The sequence below is a fragment of the Pelobates fuscus genome, chromosome 6, assembly GCF_036172605.1.
Source record: "Pelobates fuscus isolate aPelFus1 chromosome 6, aPelFus1.pri, whole genome shotgun sequence".
In the NCBI taxonomy this organism is placed as follows: domain Eukaryota; kingdom Metazoa; phylum Chordata; class Amphibia; order Anura; family Pelobatidae; genus Pelobates; species Pelobates fuscus.
In genome coordinates, this window is record NC_086322.1 from 130,901,997 (window position 1) to 130,920,136 (window position 18,140).

Consider the following 18,140-nt stretch of genomic DNA (forward strand, 5'->3'; position numbering starts at 1 on the left):
AACCCTTCTTATCCTGGCTTCCCCTCTAAAAGTAAAATGAATCAAAAATTTACCTCCAATCCATCAAAAAGGCGAAGCCTTCCCTCAGCCCGATCCTCCTCTTCTGATGTCACTCACCCTTATCGGATGTGGAACGATGTCTGGGGAGGAAGAGAGGAGATGGGCACCCATTGGACGCCAGTCACTAGCCTGCACAGAGCTGACATGCTCTGCATGGCTAATGATACTGCTCTGCTGACATGCTCTGCGTGGCTAATGAGCTGACATGCTCTGCATGGCTAATGAGCTGACATGCTCTGCGTGGCTAATGATACTGCCGAAGATGGAGTTACACAAATTACTGAAATAGTCATGATACTTAGAGTAAGCCTTTAATATACAGAATGATTTACTAAAGTGTGAATTGTTGGCAATTAAATGAGAATTTTGAAATTTTGGCCAAAATAGTCAAATTAAAAACACTGCTGACTTTGATAATGTGTGTGTGTGATGTGTGGGTGTTATATTGAATAGATGAACCTATTCATATATATTAGCGTTACCTTAGGAATTATGTAAAAACAAGTTCAATGAACTCTTCTGGAATGTTTATACAAGATTTATCATCTGATTAAACAAATGACAAATGCTTGTAAATCTCTTTATAGTCCAGCGGACAGAAGATTCATTTCATCTAATTGCCTTTCATAAGAAGCTGGAAATAATTTAGTTTGATGATTAGGGTTATTCCGATGACTGTCACGGAAGTAAATACACAGCTTACAGTATGGTCCTCATTAGGAAGATGCTGAATCTACATTTTTTTTGTTTGGAACTTAAACTGATGTCCTAATCATGCGCGTATTGCCAGCTTGGTTGTATAAAGAATTATATTACTATTTCAAGGGAAAGTTATACAGAGAACTAAAAGGATAAACATTTATACTGTCGCAGTACATTTTTAAAATAAAATGTAGGAAAAACAAACTGACAGTTCTAATAGTCAATACTTAACTGTTAGTGGAGGCATCCCCTTATAAAATGTTTTTACAAATAGATTTTTTAATAATCTTAGTAATAAAAAGTGCCACCTTGTGGCCATAATGAGTGCTAATATGGAGCAAGCTGTAACTGTTGGCAGTCCTGGCTAAATTGATATAAGGATGCCATGGTTTATAAAGGACTGAAAATGTTAATTAGTATTAAACTTATTGTAGGAACTTCACTTGCCTGAAAGAACAGACTTTATTGTTAACCTGCTTTAAACTGCAGATTTTGCTCTCTGGCATTCCAAATGACAATAGCTTATTTTATTTTTCTTATGTCATTAATCTACAGTGATTTGTCACATTCAGAGATACCAATAAGTACATTGTGATTTGTTTGTCAATATTTTGGAATGATACATATGTTTATATGCTGAACATATGGCATTTTATGTTGTTTTGTTTTTGTATTATTTTGTTTAGATACTTGTCCTATAAACATGTTGTTTTATTTTGTTTTGATACTTGTCATTTAATAATCAAAATGTTCAACTCTCTAGTAAAAGGCCATTCCCAAAACTAGGTTCATTATTTACAGATTCCCCTACTGACATTAGAAAATATGACTGTTTGTGGTTTATGATGCAACACACAGCAACAACAACTATATGTTAAAAAAAATGGAATGTGATATTTTAGATACTGCATTTTCAACAGTGCCATCAGGTTCCAAATGCCCATAAACATAGTCTTTGAGCAATGTATTGATATGTCACACCTGTACATAACACAAATTATATTTCTATTTCTCTGTTTGAAATGCTGCCGTATATAAGACACAAAATAACCCCTTAAACTTTAATTTCCCTAATATACTTTTAAGTTAGTTATCCATGATCAAGTCATTTATAATAAATCATTTATTAATATTTTACCTGTTTTATCTGATGTTTATGTGCCTGCTAGGCATCCAATGTTTCAGGTGTTTTTTTTTTCTATGTAATGAAAGAAACTTGGTAGTGAATGGGTTAATTTAACTATACCTTTGATTTGTGATCTTGATTATCACATAGCTGAATTTTATTTTAAAACATAATAAACCGTAAAAAAAAAGAAAAATATTTGGGGGAACTTGAGCCAATTCACCCCTAGCATCACCCTAGCAGCAAAACCTGGAAAGCCAGAACTATGAAATGTCACTCAAAATCAAGGGCATTTGGCAGGCACAAGCCTACTCATGATCTAAACCCTTATTTAGTCCGTGGTCAACATCAGACTAAATTGTAAGTGAAACAGCTGTCATGAGTCACCGTGCTTAATACATATGATAAATGTTGAGGTCAGATATTTCTTGACCGCTATGGCTTGTCTTACTTAGACATTTTTTTGAGAGTGAACTTGTTATGGTGCTGGCTGAGTTTCCATATTGTAAGTTCATGTCAGGTTAAAAGCACGTCTGACGATAATAATTTCTTCCTTAAATGTGAAGTCTTATTTGAGAACAGTAGATACACTTTTTTTTTTGTTTTAGTTGTATAAAAGAAATATCAAGAAATATTAATTTCATTGATTTTTCAGTTTTAATTCTACAAGAACAGACAGGTTAGACTGTAAAGTTAATTTATTTCAGTAATACAACGTACAAGGGGAAACTGATATATGAGATAGATGCATTACATGCAAAGCAAGATAGTTCAAGCCGTGATTTGTCATAAGTGAGTTGATTATGGCTTACAGCTCATGAAAACCCCAAATGTGTGTTAACACCACCATCTAGCCCCCCTGGACCCCTCATGCCTCCATACATATAGTCAAAATCTTACTGTATTCAAGCCTGAAGCTGTAAATCTGCATGCTGTTAGACTCAGAAAAACAAGCAGTCTGCTGACATGTGGTAGCCTGATCCATTCACATTGCTTCCCGATAAGATTGGCTGAGACTGACAAAGAGGCAGATCAGGGGCAGAGCCAGCATGATTCAAACACAGCCCTGGCCAATCAGCATCTCCTCATAGAGATGAATTGAATCAATTTATCTCTATGAGGAAAGTTCAGTGTCTGCATGCAGAGGGAGGAGATACTGAATCACAGGATGCTGTGCACAGTGCTGCCCTGTGATCTTCTGACAGCAGATATTATGCTTCCATCAACTCCAAAGTCCCTCTGGTTCACTCTGAGTGACTGCAACTGGAGGTGTTCCTAGCTTTCAATGTAAACACTGTATTTTCTCAGACAATACAGTGCTTACATGAGAAAGCCTGCAGGGAGCTATAGTTCTCACCTGAACAACCTCATTAAGCTGAAGTTGTTCAGGTGGCTATAGTGTCCCTTTAATGCAATTGATAAAGACCTATGCAAGGTCGAAACGCGTTGTGCTGTATGCTGTCAATTTTAATATATTTTTAAACCTTCTGGATAATTCCTAAATAAATTGTTTTTGCACCTGAACCAGTCTGGACAAAGATTATTAAGGTGGATGAACAGGATCTTGGAGCAGTAATCCAGAGGTTTAATGAGCCTGCCCAGTGTAAGTAGGCAAACTGTTTTAGAAGCTCTCAGACTGAGGTAAGGAAAGCATAAAGTGGTTCCCAACGAACTCTAGGAAATAAATTAAAAATGGTTTTAGTTGTTAATATGGAGGAAGGTTGTCTGGGTATTCCAGACACCATAACCACTACTGAGCTCTGTGGTGTTTTAAGAACTATACTGAGCTCAGTTTAAACTTGGGGTAGGCAAAAACATTTACATTAAAATGAATGGTATAGGTTGTTCTGACAAAATAATTAATAAGACACCTATGATGTCTTCAGTTCACAAGCATACCAGTTAATTAATATATTATTACCTCTAACAGTAGCAATAATTCTTCAGTAATGAGTTTGTAGACTCAGATCTGTTTTCACTTTAAATATGTCCTATCCCTGCTCTTCCATTCTGCAAAAACATAAGCACCAGTCCCCTGCTCATACTTGAGCAGAACCTTAAGCATCTCTTTTTTTCCTTTAAATTTGGTTTGTCTTGTTGCAAATGCTTGTTTGTGTGGCTACCTATTGTACAGCGGAGAAGAATATGTTTAAGCTTTATAAATAGAAACACTAAAAAGACAAAACAAAGCAACACTATAATTTACTAATTCTATTTAATAACTTTAAAGTAGTCCCCTCTAATTAATGATGTGCTGGGAGATATGCTATAGAGACAGAGACAGGTTTCTTCTTAGTAAATTCTGTCAGATACATGAAACTGAACACTTTTCTAGACGATAGATTAATACATTTTGAGAAAGTTTGCAAGACCAAAATATTACTCTATGTGTGGTAATGTGCACTTAATAAATTCTCTTTGTTGACACAGTTCTCTGTGCTTCCTGTTATATTGATAAATCTTTTACATCACTGAAAAACATGGTGTATATTCAGAAATGACTGGGCACAAAAAAAACAAAATATGAACAAAAAATAGATTTAATAAATTGCAATGAAAATTAGATGTGTTGTCAAAAGTTTAATCAATCCTGTCCTGTATTTTATATATTAGGTGTCAATGTGCTTGTAATTAAAGGGACTCTTCAGCCAAGCCTTTTTACTCACCTGGTTCTAGCGCCGGGAGCCTCGTGAAGCCGCGCCCCCTATTTCGTCAAAATGACGAAATAGGCGGGCGCGAGCAGGGAGCAATCAGGCGCTTCCATTTGGAAGCGTCATTGCTCCCTTGTGCGCATGCACAGATTCGCCGCACATGCGCACATACTTCATAGGGCAGCATTCATGCCGCCCTATGAAGTCCTGAGCGCACTATCGCGCATGCGTGCGGTGTGCGTGGCCGTGAGCTGAGCTGACTGACAGCTCAGCTCGCGGTCTTTGCCCGCCCCCTCTCCTCTCTGACAGGCTGGAGAGAGAAGGCACGCACACAGTGCCTTCTCTCTCCTGCACACGTCAGACGTATTTTAATACGTCTGACGTGTACAGGGCCTTTTTAGGGCCATACATGATAGGAAGTCCCTCTGGTGGCCGTCTGAGTAACGGCCACTGGAGGTATTCCTATCAATCAATGTTAACACTGTATTTTCTCTGAAAATACAGTGTTTACATTAGATTGCCTGCAGGGAGCTATAGATCTAACCTGAACAACTACATTAAGCTGTAGTTGTTCAGGTGACCATAGTGTCCCTTTAACCCATTTAAACGTGGTTTGAAAACACATGTTGGATTAACTGGGAACTCTGGGATTAAATGGATTAAGAGGGTTGAGGAATGCTGTGAGAAGATACACATTTTTGTGAAATGACCAGTGTTAAAACAGATGCATCCTGTGCAGTCGCTATGAGAGCTACTAAAGACGCTTTAGGGAAAGACTTGGGACGATTACAGTTCTCAACAGAGAGAAATATCACAGAAATATCTCTAATCAAATATCACAAAATAATGGGAAATATGCAATATTAATAGACACACTTGCTGACGGAATTTTTTTTTCGAATAACCTAATAAAAGCGAAAACAGAGAAACATTAGGTGTTAGGTGATGGCCCTTCTAATTTTTCTTATGCAAAACACATTTTACATGTTTTTAATACTGTTCCACAAAGACCCAGGACATATGGATTTGTTTAAATAACCACTTAAACTCTTCGTGTTGCATTTCTGCTAAACTTCTCTTAGCCGTTTTAAAGTTCTGTTTAGTTTTAGAATCCACATAATCAACGCTGCATTGCAATTACATTGCTACGTGATACTTATATAGCTGAGAGGCTGGAGAGAACATCTCTTGAGAAATATCCTGTAGTGTAGACCTTGTTATACCTTTATTCTTTGTGCGTAGGTTTGTACACCTGCTGGTTAGCCCACTTTCTTTTGCATAATTAATGTGAGACACCACAGCAGGTAGGATATAATATGATACTGGAACGTATTTCTTAGGCAAGTATTCTTTTTCATGTGTTTGTTTTAACAAAAGCATGTTTTAAATTAATGCATTAAAAATGGCTGAGAAATCCATCCCTAACTGTTCCTTTAATATAGAAATAATTGCATGTGTGTTAACAAAGTTATAGTTACTTTAAACCATGAAGAATTTGGGATATTTAACTTTGATCTCAGCCTGTCAGCTTTCAAAGCAGTCTTTACCTTGCTGTCAGCTGATCCCGCAGTTCCTCACAGCAACTTGATGTACTAAGGAGAAGTGAATTCTGTCCAGCTATGCAGATGCAGAGTTTTAGAAATGCACAGCAGCTGTGCAGGTGACAGCAATTATAATGGATGGTTCTGACCCAAGATCACTCAAAAAAAGGCAGTATAAGCAAGGGGAAAGGAGGAAAGCCAACACAGGAAAACAATTAATAAAAAAAATCAATAGGGATGATTCTGGAACCTCTTAACATAAACATAAAGGCATAGGTTTTCTCGTTTGTTAGTAATAGTTTAGATATATCCATCGATCAAGATCCTGGTTTGCCACTTCTCAATATGTCTCCAGAATCGCTTTGTCTCTGAGCGAATATTCTCAAACTATGTAGTAAAATTGTACCTCTGCAAGTATTTGTGTTGCTAAGAACTGGAGACAAGACATTCCATGCATTCTATAATTTATGCACAACATGGAGGAAATTTTTGACAGATTTAACTGGAACATCGACAAAAATCACAAAATCTGGTATGATGTCCCTTTATGAAGGACAGAGCCACACATCTGGCCAGATGAGACCTAATGAGCCTTGACTTGTAAGTTTGCCTGCACTAGGACCTTGCTTGTTTCTTTGGATTTTATTGTTTATTCCCTTCTTTTTATTGTAAGCCTTACCATGTTAATTTTCCTATTCTCCTAGTCTTCTTAGTCTGGTTCTACTCTGTTCATTTCCAGCCTTGTCTTATTGACTTTCTCTCTAAATCTCTTCCCTTCTCCTTATTTCCAGATATATTTTCACTTTAAATTCAACTTTTATAATTTCATCTTTTTTAAGCCTACAACTTAAATGTTGCACTTTTTTTTGTGTTGTGGCCTAATAATACATAAAATAAAACAATACATTATGTGTATTCACATTGAGTAAATATAGATCTGTATATTTTTTAAACCTCATTTCTCTATGCAACGTGTTTATCATACTGTGTAAGAAATAGGTTTTTTTTTGTGTGTTTTTCTTTTCCATTGCTCTATGTATTTACCAATTACTGTACTCTGTATGTCTGCTTTTTACATGCTTTATTCGCTATGATGTCCTTTGGTCTCTCTTATTACTTCTAATAAAATATGTAAAGCATATAAAAGTGACTGTATATACTGTTTGTTAATGTATGGCAACATGAGTGCCCAACTCTGACCCATCTTGTCGAAGTGATACTTTCACTGGGTATTTTTTTAGCATGTGAATTTTATTGTATCAAGGAGAAGTGTACTAGACATAGGGGGATATTTAGTAAAGAACCATTTTATTAATTAGCTTATTCCATAATATTTCTTAAGTCTCTTCATTAACGCCATTTAGATTTAGGCAAATGTTCAGACTTTAATGTATGTTTCCCAAGTGTGATGATTCATTGATGGCTTATATCAGCAATTTACTATGTAAATTTACTCAATAATAAATCTCATCCACATGTGTAATTCTTTCAAGGCACTTGTGTTTCATTTACAGTTTCAGTGTTCTCTCTTCTTATTATTTAATTACCATAAATCCATAAGCCCTCCATCACGGTAATAAACATAGATGGTGTTTATTATTACTCATGTACATATATCTGTTAAACATGAGTTATATGTTTGCTATGGTATTTAGTGCACGCAGTAAGTATTTAGATCCTTTAATTTGTTTATACTTTTTTAGTTACAGTCTATATTCTACAATTGTTTAAATTTTTTTTTTTTTTAAATCACATCAAGCTACACTCAATACCTTCGCTTCTGCCTAGCTAAACGTTGGATCGTGTTGAGGTGATACATATCCTTCTGCAAGTTTCTCCCATCTTCAAATATGACCACTGGAGTTTGCCCAGAGTGACCATTGGATTATTTGACATCTCTCTTACCAATAAATTTGCAATGATTAAAAAAAAAAATCTGATTTGTGCTTTATCATTATAGGGTATTATTAAGCGTAGATTAAAGTAAAATAAAATTGTAAACAATTGTAGCATAAGGCTGCAACATAAAATATGTGGAAAAAATAAAAATTATTTCTTAATGCACTGCATATTAATTAAACCCAAAATGTAGGTCAAAATGTATGTATTGGACAATTTTTGCCCTAAATACGGTAGATTCCAATTACAATTTACACAATTTGATACTTAGTAAATAAACCCTTTTAATTTATAGATACATTTTCAGAATGTAAAGGATAAATAGTCTCTGCAACTGTGATTAATACTTTTTAAAAAACATTTTGACAATTATTATTTTATCTAATTAGGTGGTTGGTGTTGCCCAAGCAATCAATAAGAAATCAGGAAGCAATGGGACATTCACAGAGCAAGATGAAAAGGTAATATTTATTGTGTTAGTAATTATATCTCTATGTCAGCTGTCCTGTCCTTACAATATAAACTTTGTTTATTAATAAAATAGTCTGATTTAGTTAGTTAGTTAGTTTTAGAAGAAAAAAAAAGAGGAAACATTTTTTATGTTATGGATTGAAAGGTTTTGTGGAATTAAGCAATTAAAGACAAAAAAAAATATTAGGTGGATTTTTTTTTGTTTATAGAAAATAGGTATAATACACAAATAATATTTGTATATTTTATTTGATTGTTTGTTTAGTTTTGACAATGGTTCATAAGTTCATTATATATATGCCAATGTTGTATGATATATTAAATTGATTTTAAAACATTAATAAAAAATATTTGACGAGAAGAACTGAGGGCCTTGCACCCCAGCTGGGCATGAGGTTTAGGAACATAGAAACTAAGGCAGTTACATAGGTTACATGGAAGAGGAAGTAAGAATGGTGGTGAGAGGCAGTATATAGTAGAAAGGTAGAGAGCAGATAACAGAACTATTACTTAATTTCATATATACTATAAATAAACTATAGTCACCAGAACAATTACAGCTTAATGTAATTCTGGTGTCTAGGCCATGCCTCTGTAAGCATTTTCATGTAAACAATGCGTTTTCAGAGAAAAAGCACTGTTTACATTGCTGCCTAGGGATACCTCCCGTGGCAGTCACTCAGACAGACACTAGATGTGCTTCCTGGGTTAGATCCACGGACGTTCAGGGTCTCCACACCCTGCATGGAGATGCTGAACTTTTCCCATAGAGATGCATTGATTCAATGTATCTCTTTGCTGAGATGCTGATTGGCCAAAGCAGCGCTTGGCTCCCACCCTTCCTGCCTCCTTGGCTGAGATCATCAGAATTGAAAATCTCAGCCAATCCAATGCTTTCCTATGGGAGAGCATTGGATTGGCTGAAATCGTCAATTATGAAGATCTCAGCCAAGGAGGCGGATCGGGGGTGAAGACAGCACTAGCAGACCACCACAACAATGGCATAAAGGTAAGTAAACTACTTATTTAAAGGGGAGCCGGCTAACTAAATAGTGTTTTTAACACTATAGGGTCAGGAATACATGTTTGTATTCCTGATCCTATAGTGTTCCTTTAAAAGATTAAAATAGGGAAGGTGATTTTCCATGGACCATTTAAAACTTTGGAATGTTGGGAAGAGTCTGGTAGAGCCAGGATAGGTTACAGAAGTGCAAAGTTGAGCTGTGTTAATAACAACTCAAAATGAAATTATGTTGTGGCGAAAATTATTATTTAAAATCACTAATTTATTCTCCCCCATGTGAACTTGATCAAAAACTTCATAGTAACTTCTTCCTGCAACAAACGTATCTGTGAAACTGACAAAAAGACAAGAAAAGACACGCTTACAGAGGCACTAGAATCAGCAATAAGGCAGGGTCAACAAGTTTCATATACATTTGCATTTGTTCTCAGGAAAGTTCAGGGAACATTTAAAAGTTTGGAATGTAGGAAGTGACAGGATAGGTGAATTCCTGTGGTGGGAGTGGGGTAAGCAGTGAGAAGACAAGAGAGACATAAACCCTGGGCAGAACAAAGACATGTATACACAAAAGTCCCAATTTCAGTGTACTGTCCAGCTGTTTATGGTTTATTCCCTGGTGTTAAAGGAACACTATAGAGTCAGGAACACAAACATGTATTCCTGACCCTATAGTGTTAAACCCACCATTTAGGTGGCTTGCTCCCCCCTTAGCCCTCTTAAAAGTTAATAAAAATTCACCTTATTGCCAGCACCAGGCGGGTCCGCCGGAGCTGGCCCTGCCCCATTGTTGACATCATTAGAATTGCTAATATTGAGCCAATCACATTGGATTGTCTGAAACTGGCAAGGGGGCGGGGCCAAATGGCATTTCGGCCAATCAGCACCTCCTCATAGAGATGCATTGAATCAATGCATCTCTATGAGGAAAATTCAGCGTCCCTGTGCAGAGTGTGGAGATGCTGAACGGCACAGCTTCCTACTGTGCAGCACTGAGCCAGGAAGCACCTCCAGTGGCCATCTGAGGAGTGGCCACTTGGAGGTGTCCCTAGGGGCAATGTAAACACTGCCTTTTTTGTCTGAAAAGGCAGTGTTTGCATAAAAATGCCTGAAGGCAATGATTATACTGACCAGAACAACTGCATTAAGCTGTAGTTTTTCTGGTGACTATAGTGTCCCTTTAATGCCAGAAGATGTTCCTCTGTACATGCCTTGCCCTGAGTAGGGCCAGTCAGAAAGACTGTCAACCAATGCAAAAAAGTCAGTTATACCTAGCCTAATTCTTCAATGAAGATATTGCTGGAAACAAAGTGGCAGAGAAGGTGCACAGTCTTCATAATTTTTGGGTTAAACCTCAAATGGTCTAACCTCCTAAGGTAAAATAGCCTCCATGACCTTATAGCACCATAACAACGTAATTAAAATGAAATTGTCATGATGCCCAGAGTATTTCTTTAAATATATTTTATGAATTCATCAAATGTAGTAATGTATGAAAAAAGATGGCTTCCATATGACAATTTATTCAGGACATTTCAACACGTCTAGTTTTATTTTTTTTTAAATTATTATTATTATTATTATTGTTTTAAAGAAAACTATAAAACATACTCACGTTTTTTTACTACAAATTATTAAATAAATCTCAGAGTATTTTAATAAAATAGATGTATATCTGATGAGCTGGAGACACAAATTAAATACCTAGCAGGAGTAGGAGTTCTGTTTACTTCACTATTTATGTGTGTGGATGTTATCTTTTAAGCTATGCTTTAACTCAGATACCTTTAAGTTACAATGAAGAAAGGGTCATTCTGAGCTATGAAGGTGTAATATATTGTGCTCTTGTTCAATTGGTTATTTCATCTTAGGACTTTGCGGCTTATCTGGCATTCTGTGGCATAGTTCTGCACAACGCACAACTGTATGAGACATCACTTCTTGAGAACAAGCGGAACCAGGTATTGCAAAAAACAAATGCCAAACAACTTGCTAAAAATTGTTATATACATGTATATATATATATATATATATACATAGGGTTATCAGAGCCACCATTTTTTCAGGGACACATATCATCTATACATGTTGATGGGCAGCACAAGAAAAGGGTTGCCTTGTAGTTTTTTTCTTTTGCTTGTTTGTTTTTTCTTTGCCTTGTAGTATGTAGACTTCAAAAGAGATTTAATAAGTAGGCAATGAAGAATCCGGCAGAGTATGCATTATACATACTGCAAAAATATGACAAAATTAGATGAAAACATGGTGGATCTGGTAATCCTATACATGCACACACATAGAGCATATGTATGTATATATAAGAAGAACAGGCATGTGTAGCAGTTTGTGTTTATGTGCTTGACTGTATGCAGGGCCGGACTGGCCCACCGAGATACCGGGACATTTCCCAGTGGGCTGGCAAACTAGCGGGCCGGCACGGCCGCCTAGTGCACAGAAGGCCGCACAGGGGCAATTACAGGGTGACTGGTAGGAGGGGATGTGCTCCCCTACTGCCGGTCACCGAATGTAGTGTGGTCGAGCAGGCAGACCATGGTGAAGGAACTCCTGTTCTCCTACCCGGTCTGACAGGAAGTGCTCACAGAGAGCACATGACTGCAGGAGCTCCTCCACACGGTCTGCCTGATTGGCCACGCTACAGCCATGTACAGGGGGAGGGAGACAGGGAGAGCTGGGGGAGACTAATGGGACACAGGGAGAGCTGGGGGGAGGAAACTAATGGGACACAGGGAGAGCTGGGGGGGGAACTAATGGGACACAGGAAGAGCAGAGGGGGAAACTAATGGGAGAAAGGGAGAGCTGGGGTGGGGGAAACTAATGGGACACAGGGAGAGCTGGGGGGGGAACTAATGGGATACATGGAGGGCTGGGAGGGGGATATAAGAACACATGGAGGGCTGAGAGGGGATTATAGGGACACACGGAGGGCTGGGAGGGGGGCTATAGGAACACATGGAGGGCTGGGAGGTGGGTATAGAAACACATGGAGGGCTGGGGGAGAACTAATGGGACATATGGAGGGCTGGGAGGAGGGTATAGGGACACATGGATGGCGGGGAGGGGGTGAGACAGGGAGAGCTGGCGATACAGGGAGAGCTTGGGGGAAGCAGCTAATGGGACACAGGGAGAGCTGGGAGGGGGATATAAAAACACATGGAGAACTGGGAAGGGGGGTATAAGGACACATGGAGGGCTGGGAGGGGGTATAGGGACACATGGAGGGCTGGGAGGGGGGCTATAGGAACACATGGAGGGCTGGGAAGGGTGTATAGGGACACATAGACGGCTGGGAGGGGGGTATAGGAACACATGAAGGGCTGTGAGGGGGTATAGGGACACATGGAGGGCTGGGAGGGATGGCTAGTGGGACACGTGGGGGCTGGGAGGGGGCTTATTGGGACACATTGAGGGCTGGGAGGGCTAATAGGACATATGGAGGGCTGGGGGGCTAATGGGACATATGGGGTGCTACTGAGACACATATAGTTACATAGTTACATAGCTGAAAAGAGACTTGCGTCCATCAAGTTTAGCCTTCCTCACGAATGTTTTTGCTGTTGATCATAAAGAAGGCAAAAAACCCAGTCTGAAGCACTTTCAATTTTGCAACAAACTAGGAAGAAATTCCTTCTTGACCCCAAAATAGCAGTCAGATGTCTCCTTGGATCAAGCAGCTATTACCCCACTAATTAGAAATTATATCCCTGTATGTTATGTTTTTGCAAGTATTTATCCAATTGCAGTTTAAACTTCTGTATAGACTCTGACAAAACCACCTCTTCAGGCAAAGAATTCCATATTCTTATTATGAGACACATAAAAGGGGCTTGGGGGAGAAAGACACAAACATAATGCATCTTCACTTGTGTCTCCTGCTCTCCCTATAACTCAGGGTCGACCGGTGAGAGAAAGATGTTGTATTAAAGACACACTATAGTCACCGGAACTACTTCAGTTTAATGTAGTGGTTCTGGTATCTATAGCCTGTCCCTGTATGCTGAGCTCTGTAAATGCTACCTTTAAAAAAATAAAAAGGCAGTGTCTACATTGCTGCCTAGGCACATCTCTAGTGACAGTCGCTCAGACGGCCACTAGAGATGCTTCCTAGTCCACATTCTGCACGGATCGCTCCCCCTAGAGATGCATTCATGCATTCTCTATGAGGAGATGTTGATTGGTGTGGTAAAGCGTAGCATTTTGCCAAACATGCGCAATAGCATGTCAATAGCATTGACTGAAATTTATCCAGTTGTAAGCCAAAGTGAAGAGAACACTCTTATTACTTAAAGAACCAACAAGATACCATCATTTTTTTACTGCTGTGCAATAGCATACATTCACAATTTCAGTCCTATTACAAAACTTTCCTTAATATGTCAAGGTAGGTAGACTGAAACATTGATTATATGCAAATGCTCGTCTGCTTACAATAAATCCGCTCTTTTGTTTATTTTGAAGACCTTTTGAGTGCTTTCTTTCACATTTGAGTGATAGTTTTCAGTTTTAAGATTCTTTTTTTTTTTCCACTTCCATATCTGCACACTATGCTGGCGCCATGCCTTATGGGGCTGGTATATAATTATTTTCCAGGGCTGCTTTTCATTCCCAGCCCGGCCCTGACTGCATGTATGTGTCAGTGTGTGGGTTTAATTGTATGGGTGTAACAGTGTGGGTAGTAGTGTGTGCAAGAGGATTTATGTAGCAGTATGTGTAGCAGTGTGTGTGTGGGTAGCAGTGTATGTGTGTGTGCAACTGGGTGTGTACGTACAGTATGAATAGTAGTATGTATATCAATGTGGGTACCTGTCTTTTATGAATTGGCCAATCTGTCCCCTATCTTCTATCCCTCCATTTATGTGTTCAGCCTGAGGTGGTGGGGTTATACACAGACTGGCTCCCTCAGACTGAACCCAACAATCTCCGAGTGTTCCAGTCAGTAAATAACTTTGGCAGAAGGCATATGCTTTGGACACGTGCATACTCTGCGTAATGGGAAATCCATCCCTGTCATCCAGCAGAAATGGTAGCATATAAATTGTCAACATTATCAGACCAAGCAGTGTTATGTATACTATTAAAATATACTCATTTACTAATGTGTGCATGTTTTAATACATCTTATTTATACCTTAAATTGTATCCAGGTGTTTGATCTTTTCTATACCTTCATGAAATTGGTAACATGTAACCATTTGAAGTCACCAGTACGGGGAAAATATAGCTAAAGATGCACCATCACTGAAACTAACACTTAAGCTAATTATTTTGCCTTTTTTTTTAAATGAAAAGTATGGATACATGAAGACATCTGTGCAATGTCATCTGGTAGTCAAAGAAGAAAGTTAAAGTCTAAATGCCTATTTTATCATATATTTTCTTGCTATTATTTGTTTTTTATTTATTTCATTTACATAAATATATAACATGTTAATACCATTATACCAATTAATAAAGATTTAACGTTTGCATATACGCTCAGTGGTACAGATGTCAATGTTGTCAAACTCTATTTCGCACTTATTATCAACCTTGAAAGGATACAAGGCAGAGTTGAGCCTGTTGGAAATCACATTGAGCTATTTCTGTAAAATATGTGCAATATATATACAAAACCTGTGATGAACTCATGGGACAATTGTTTTCCATTCCATGGAAGCATGGCTGTTCTAGTGAAGATAAGCAGACTTATTTCTCTAACACATATTTTTCAGCCCCCTCCAAAATATATGTTTTCGATTACATTTTAAGTAATTAATGCATCATGTTCTTGCAAATGTGTATGTTATACATTCAGGTACTTCTTGACCTTGCAAGCTTGATATTTGAGGAGCAGCAGTCGCTAGAAGTCATCTTGAAGAAGATAGCCGCAACAATTTTATCGTTCATGCAAGCTCAGAGATGCACCATCTTCATAGTGGATGAAGACTGCCCTGTGAGTAAAGAGTAAGGTGTTTCTTTACAATACAAAATGTTTAATAATTGAAGGCACTAAAATATTTTACATTTGAGCTAGCAAATTACAATATTGTAAAATAAATTCACATAAAAGTGCAATGTGTATGTTTCTCCACTGAAGTCTGTGCCCATCTACGCATCCTTTGGCAGCATACTCGTAGGATCCTCTGTATTTCAGTATGATCTTTATGCTGTCAACACACTATTGGTAAAACCTCTCTCAGTAGTCTTGTATTAGTCATTGTCTCTGATATCTCTTCCTGAATGTCATCCCTCTCTTTAAAGCTTAAGGTCTCAATAATGGAGCTGTTACTAATGCCATCTTCAGTTTCAACACCAGCACTGGAAATCTCCCTTAAAGCTGTTAACACCACAGTCATGCCATCACCTAAGCCAACTGTCTCAGTATTACATTTTATTTTGTCTTTTCACTTTTTATTGTGTGATGTGATTAGAATTGTGCAAACAAATAGTATTACACAGCTCATAAAACAACATGATTTTTAGAATACCATTCAAGCAGAAAAACAAATAATCAAACCGCCTTACTGAGGAAACCATATCAGAGTGGTAATACAGTCATGGATTGTTTTGTTCCAATTTTTTTTTCTTTTAGAGTTTTTCAGCATGCTGCATCTTAACCCTGTGCCCCTGTCTCACCTCCCCCTTTTAAACTGGTCCTTCTTGCTGCTTACAGTATGCGTGTAAGTGATATCACCGCTCCCTTTCACACCACACCCGCCCGCTCCTATATTACAATATATCTTCAACAACACAACTGCTCATATCTTCAGGAAGCACAGCAATGGTTTATGGGAGTTGTAATTATTGTAATTCAGCTAGCAGCATTCATAAGTAAAATGAAGAAACAGCACTACAATGTCTACAAATTACTGTCCTCCTGTGCAGATATTAAGCAAAATAAAAAGTTTTCGAATCAACTGAGCGACTGATCAATCCCTTGCCTGGGCTGTTAACTGTGTGGAAATGTAAATCCTGGGAATTTGTTGCAAATAAATGATATTCAAATATGCATATATTTTAATATATGTTTTATTATTTTAAATTGCAGTTTTGTTTTTCTTTTTAAATGTTTGCTTTATTCAAAAAAAGAACGGGTCAGTTCCAGATTTTAATGTCACATTGTCATTTTTGGTATGGTCAATCATGACCGTAAACTGTAAATATGAATGTTGTCATTTAGGTTCTTTTCTTTTTCTCTGTAGCATTGTAATATTTATTTTGCTAGTTGTTTGTTTCATTATGATATGTTATATATGATAAGGTTACATATTTTAGTAAAATATTGAAATGTCATTTTTGCAGGACACCTTTTCCCGTGTTTTCCATATGGAGTCTGAAGAATTAAATAGTTCTGCAGATGCTGTAAAAAGGTAATTTTCAACTAATAAATGAAAGGTAATGTGTTGTTTTGTGCTATCATTATTTTGAACATAGTCTTATTATTATAAATCTGGCAGCCTTTAGCTAATGTGGACTACAACCTCAGCTATGCTCAGCCAAAAAAAAGAGTATGGTAATTTTAGTCTGCAGTGTCAAAACCTGTCAATTTACGCACATTTCCGTATTAAGCTATAGCTAATTTCATACATGCTAGAGTAAAATATGCTTACATCTGTATCAAGTGATCCACCTTGTAGATAGCAGAAAGCATATCAAGCAGATATACACCAGTATTTTATTTACCTGTGGGACATCTGTATTTTCTTTTTAAATTTATATACACACACAAACATTACTGTAATAGTTGTTCAATATGAGAGGTGCTCCTGGCATGCATTGTGATGGATTTAGTATAAAGAATTTCATAATATGTGTTAGAAATTCTGTGTTTTAAATAGGCCCAATTTTTACAGTGTAATCTACAAAAAGTGATGGAAGATTTTAGAAACTAGCTCATATAAACTGTTTGAGTGATTTATCAAGGGAAGACTGTTGAATTCGCCCATAGTGCCATCTTCCCATTGTATTGTACTGACATCTGGGTATTATGGAAAAATCATGATTTGGAGGGGTTCTGAGGGCATCATATGAAACCACAAACCAGGTGGAAGTGGCTATTCACAGCAGCTGACCGCTGTCATTTCAACCTCTACTTATAATGACATGCCAGCAGAGGAAACAGAATGTCTTCTCAGCTCCTCTTCAGACATGTCATTTTTAAAAGCTTACAAATGAGCTTGCTATCTATTATCATAGATAGTATGCTCGTTTAAACAGGGCATTATTCACCTCTGACTCTTCCAATATTATTTCAATTGCTCATTGTAAAATATCACCATTTTATAATTGTAAAACACTGCAGAATATGTTATGAATAAGAATGATAATGATTAAACTGGCAGCAGATTAACTCCCACTAATCTAAGACAGACTTGTATAAGCATGTCCCTATGCTGCCCTAAGATTAGGGGCCCTGACCTGCATTTCAGGGATTAATGCATAAACGATATTTCCTACGGTACAGTATAGGGCTTGAAAACATGATCTGCTTATTGCAATAATGAACAGACTATGTAATATACAGTATATATACCATAATTAATATACACAGTTCACTACAGATTATACACCTGACAGTTTTTCAGTTCTGGTTGTGGCTATTAAACTTATCAGCTGATTACCTTCTCACCTGTTCTTCATTGATGTCTTTTGTCAAATATTTGCATGACATT

General features: G+C 37.5%; 1 protein-coding gene across 4 annotated transcripts in view; it reads left to right on the top strand.

Annotated features, from left to right (window-relative positions):
- PDE5A (phosphodiesterase 5A) overlaps positions 1–18,140 on the top strand; it is a 161,132-nt gene that overhangs the window by 61,410 nt on the left and 81,582 nt on the right. For all 4 annotated transcript variants that reach the window (XM_063458258.1, XM_063458260.1, XM_063458261.1 and 1 more), the window contains exons 4-7: positions 8,369–8,440; positions 11,343–11,432; positions 15,284–15,421; positions 16,771–16,838. In XM_063458258.1, the coding sequence (XP_063314328.1) occupies positions 8,369–8,440; positions 11,343–11,432; positions 15,284–15,421; positions 16,771–16,838 (368 nt within the window). The remainder of the gene's footprint in view (positions 1–8,368; positions 8,441–11,342; positions 11,433–15,283; positions 15,422–16,770; positions 16,839–18,140) is intronic.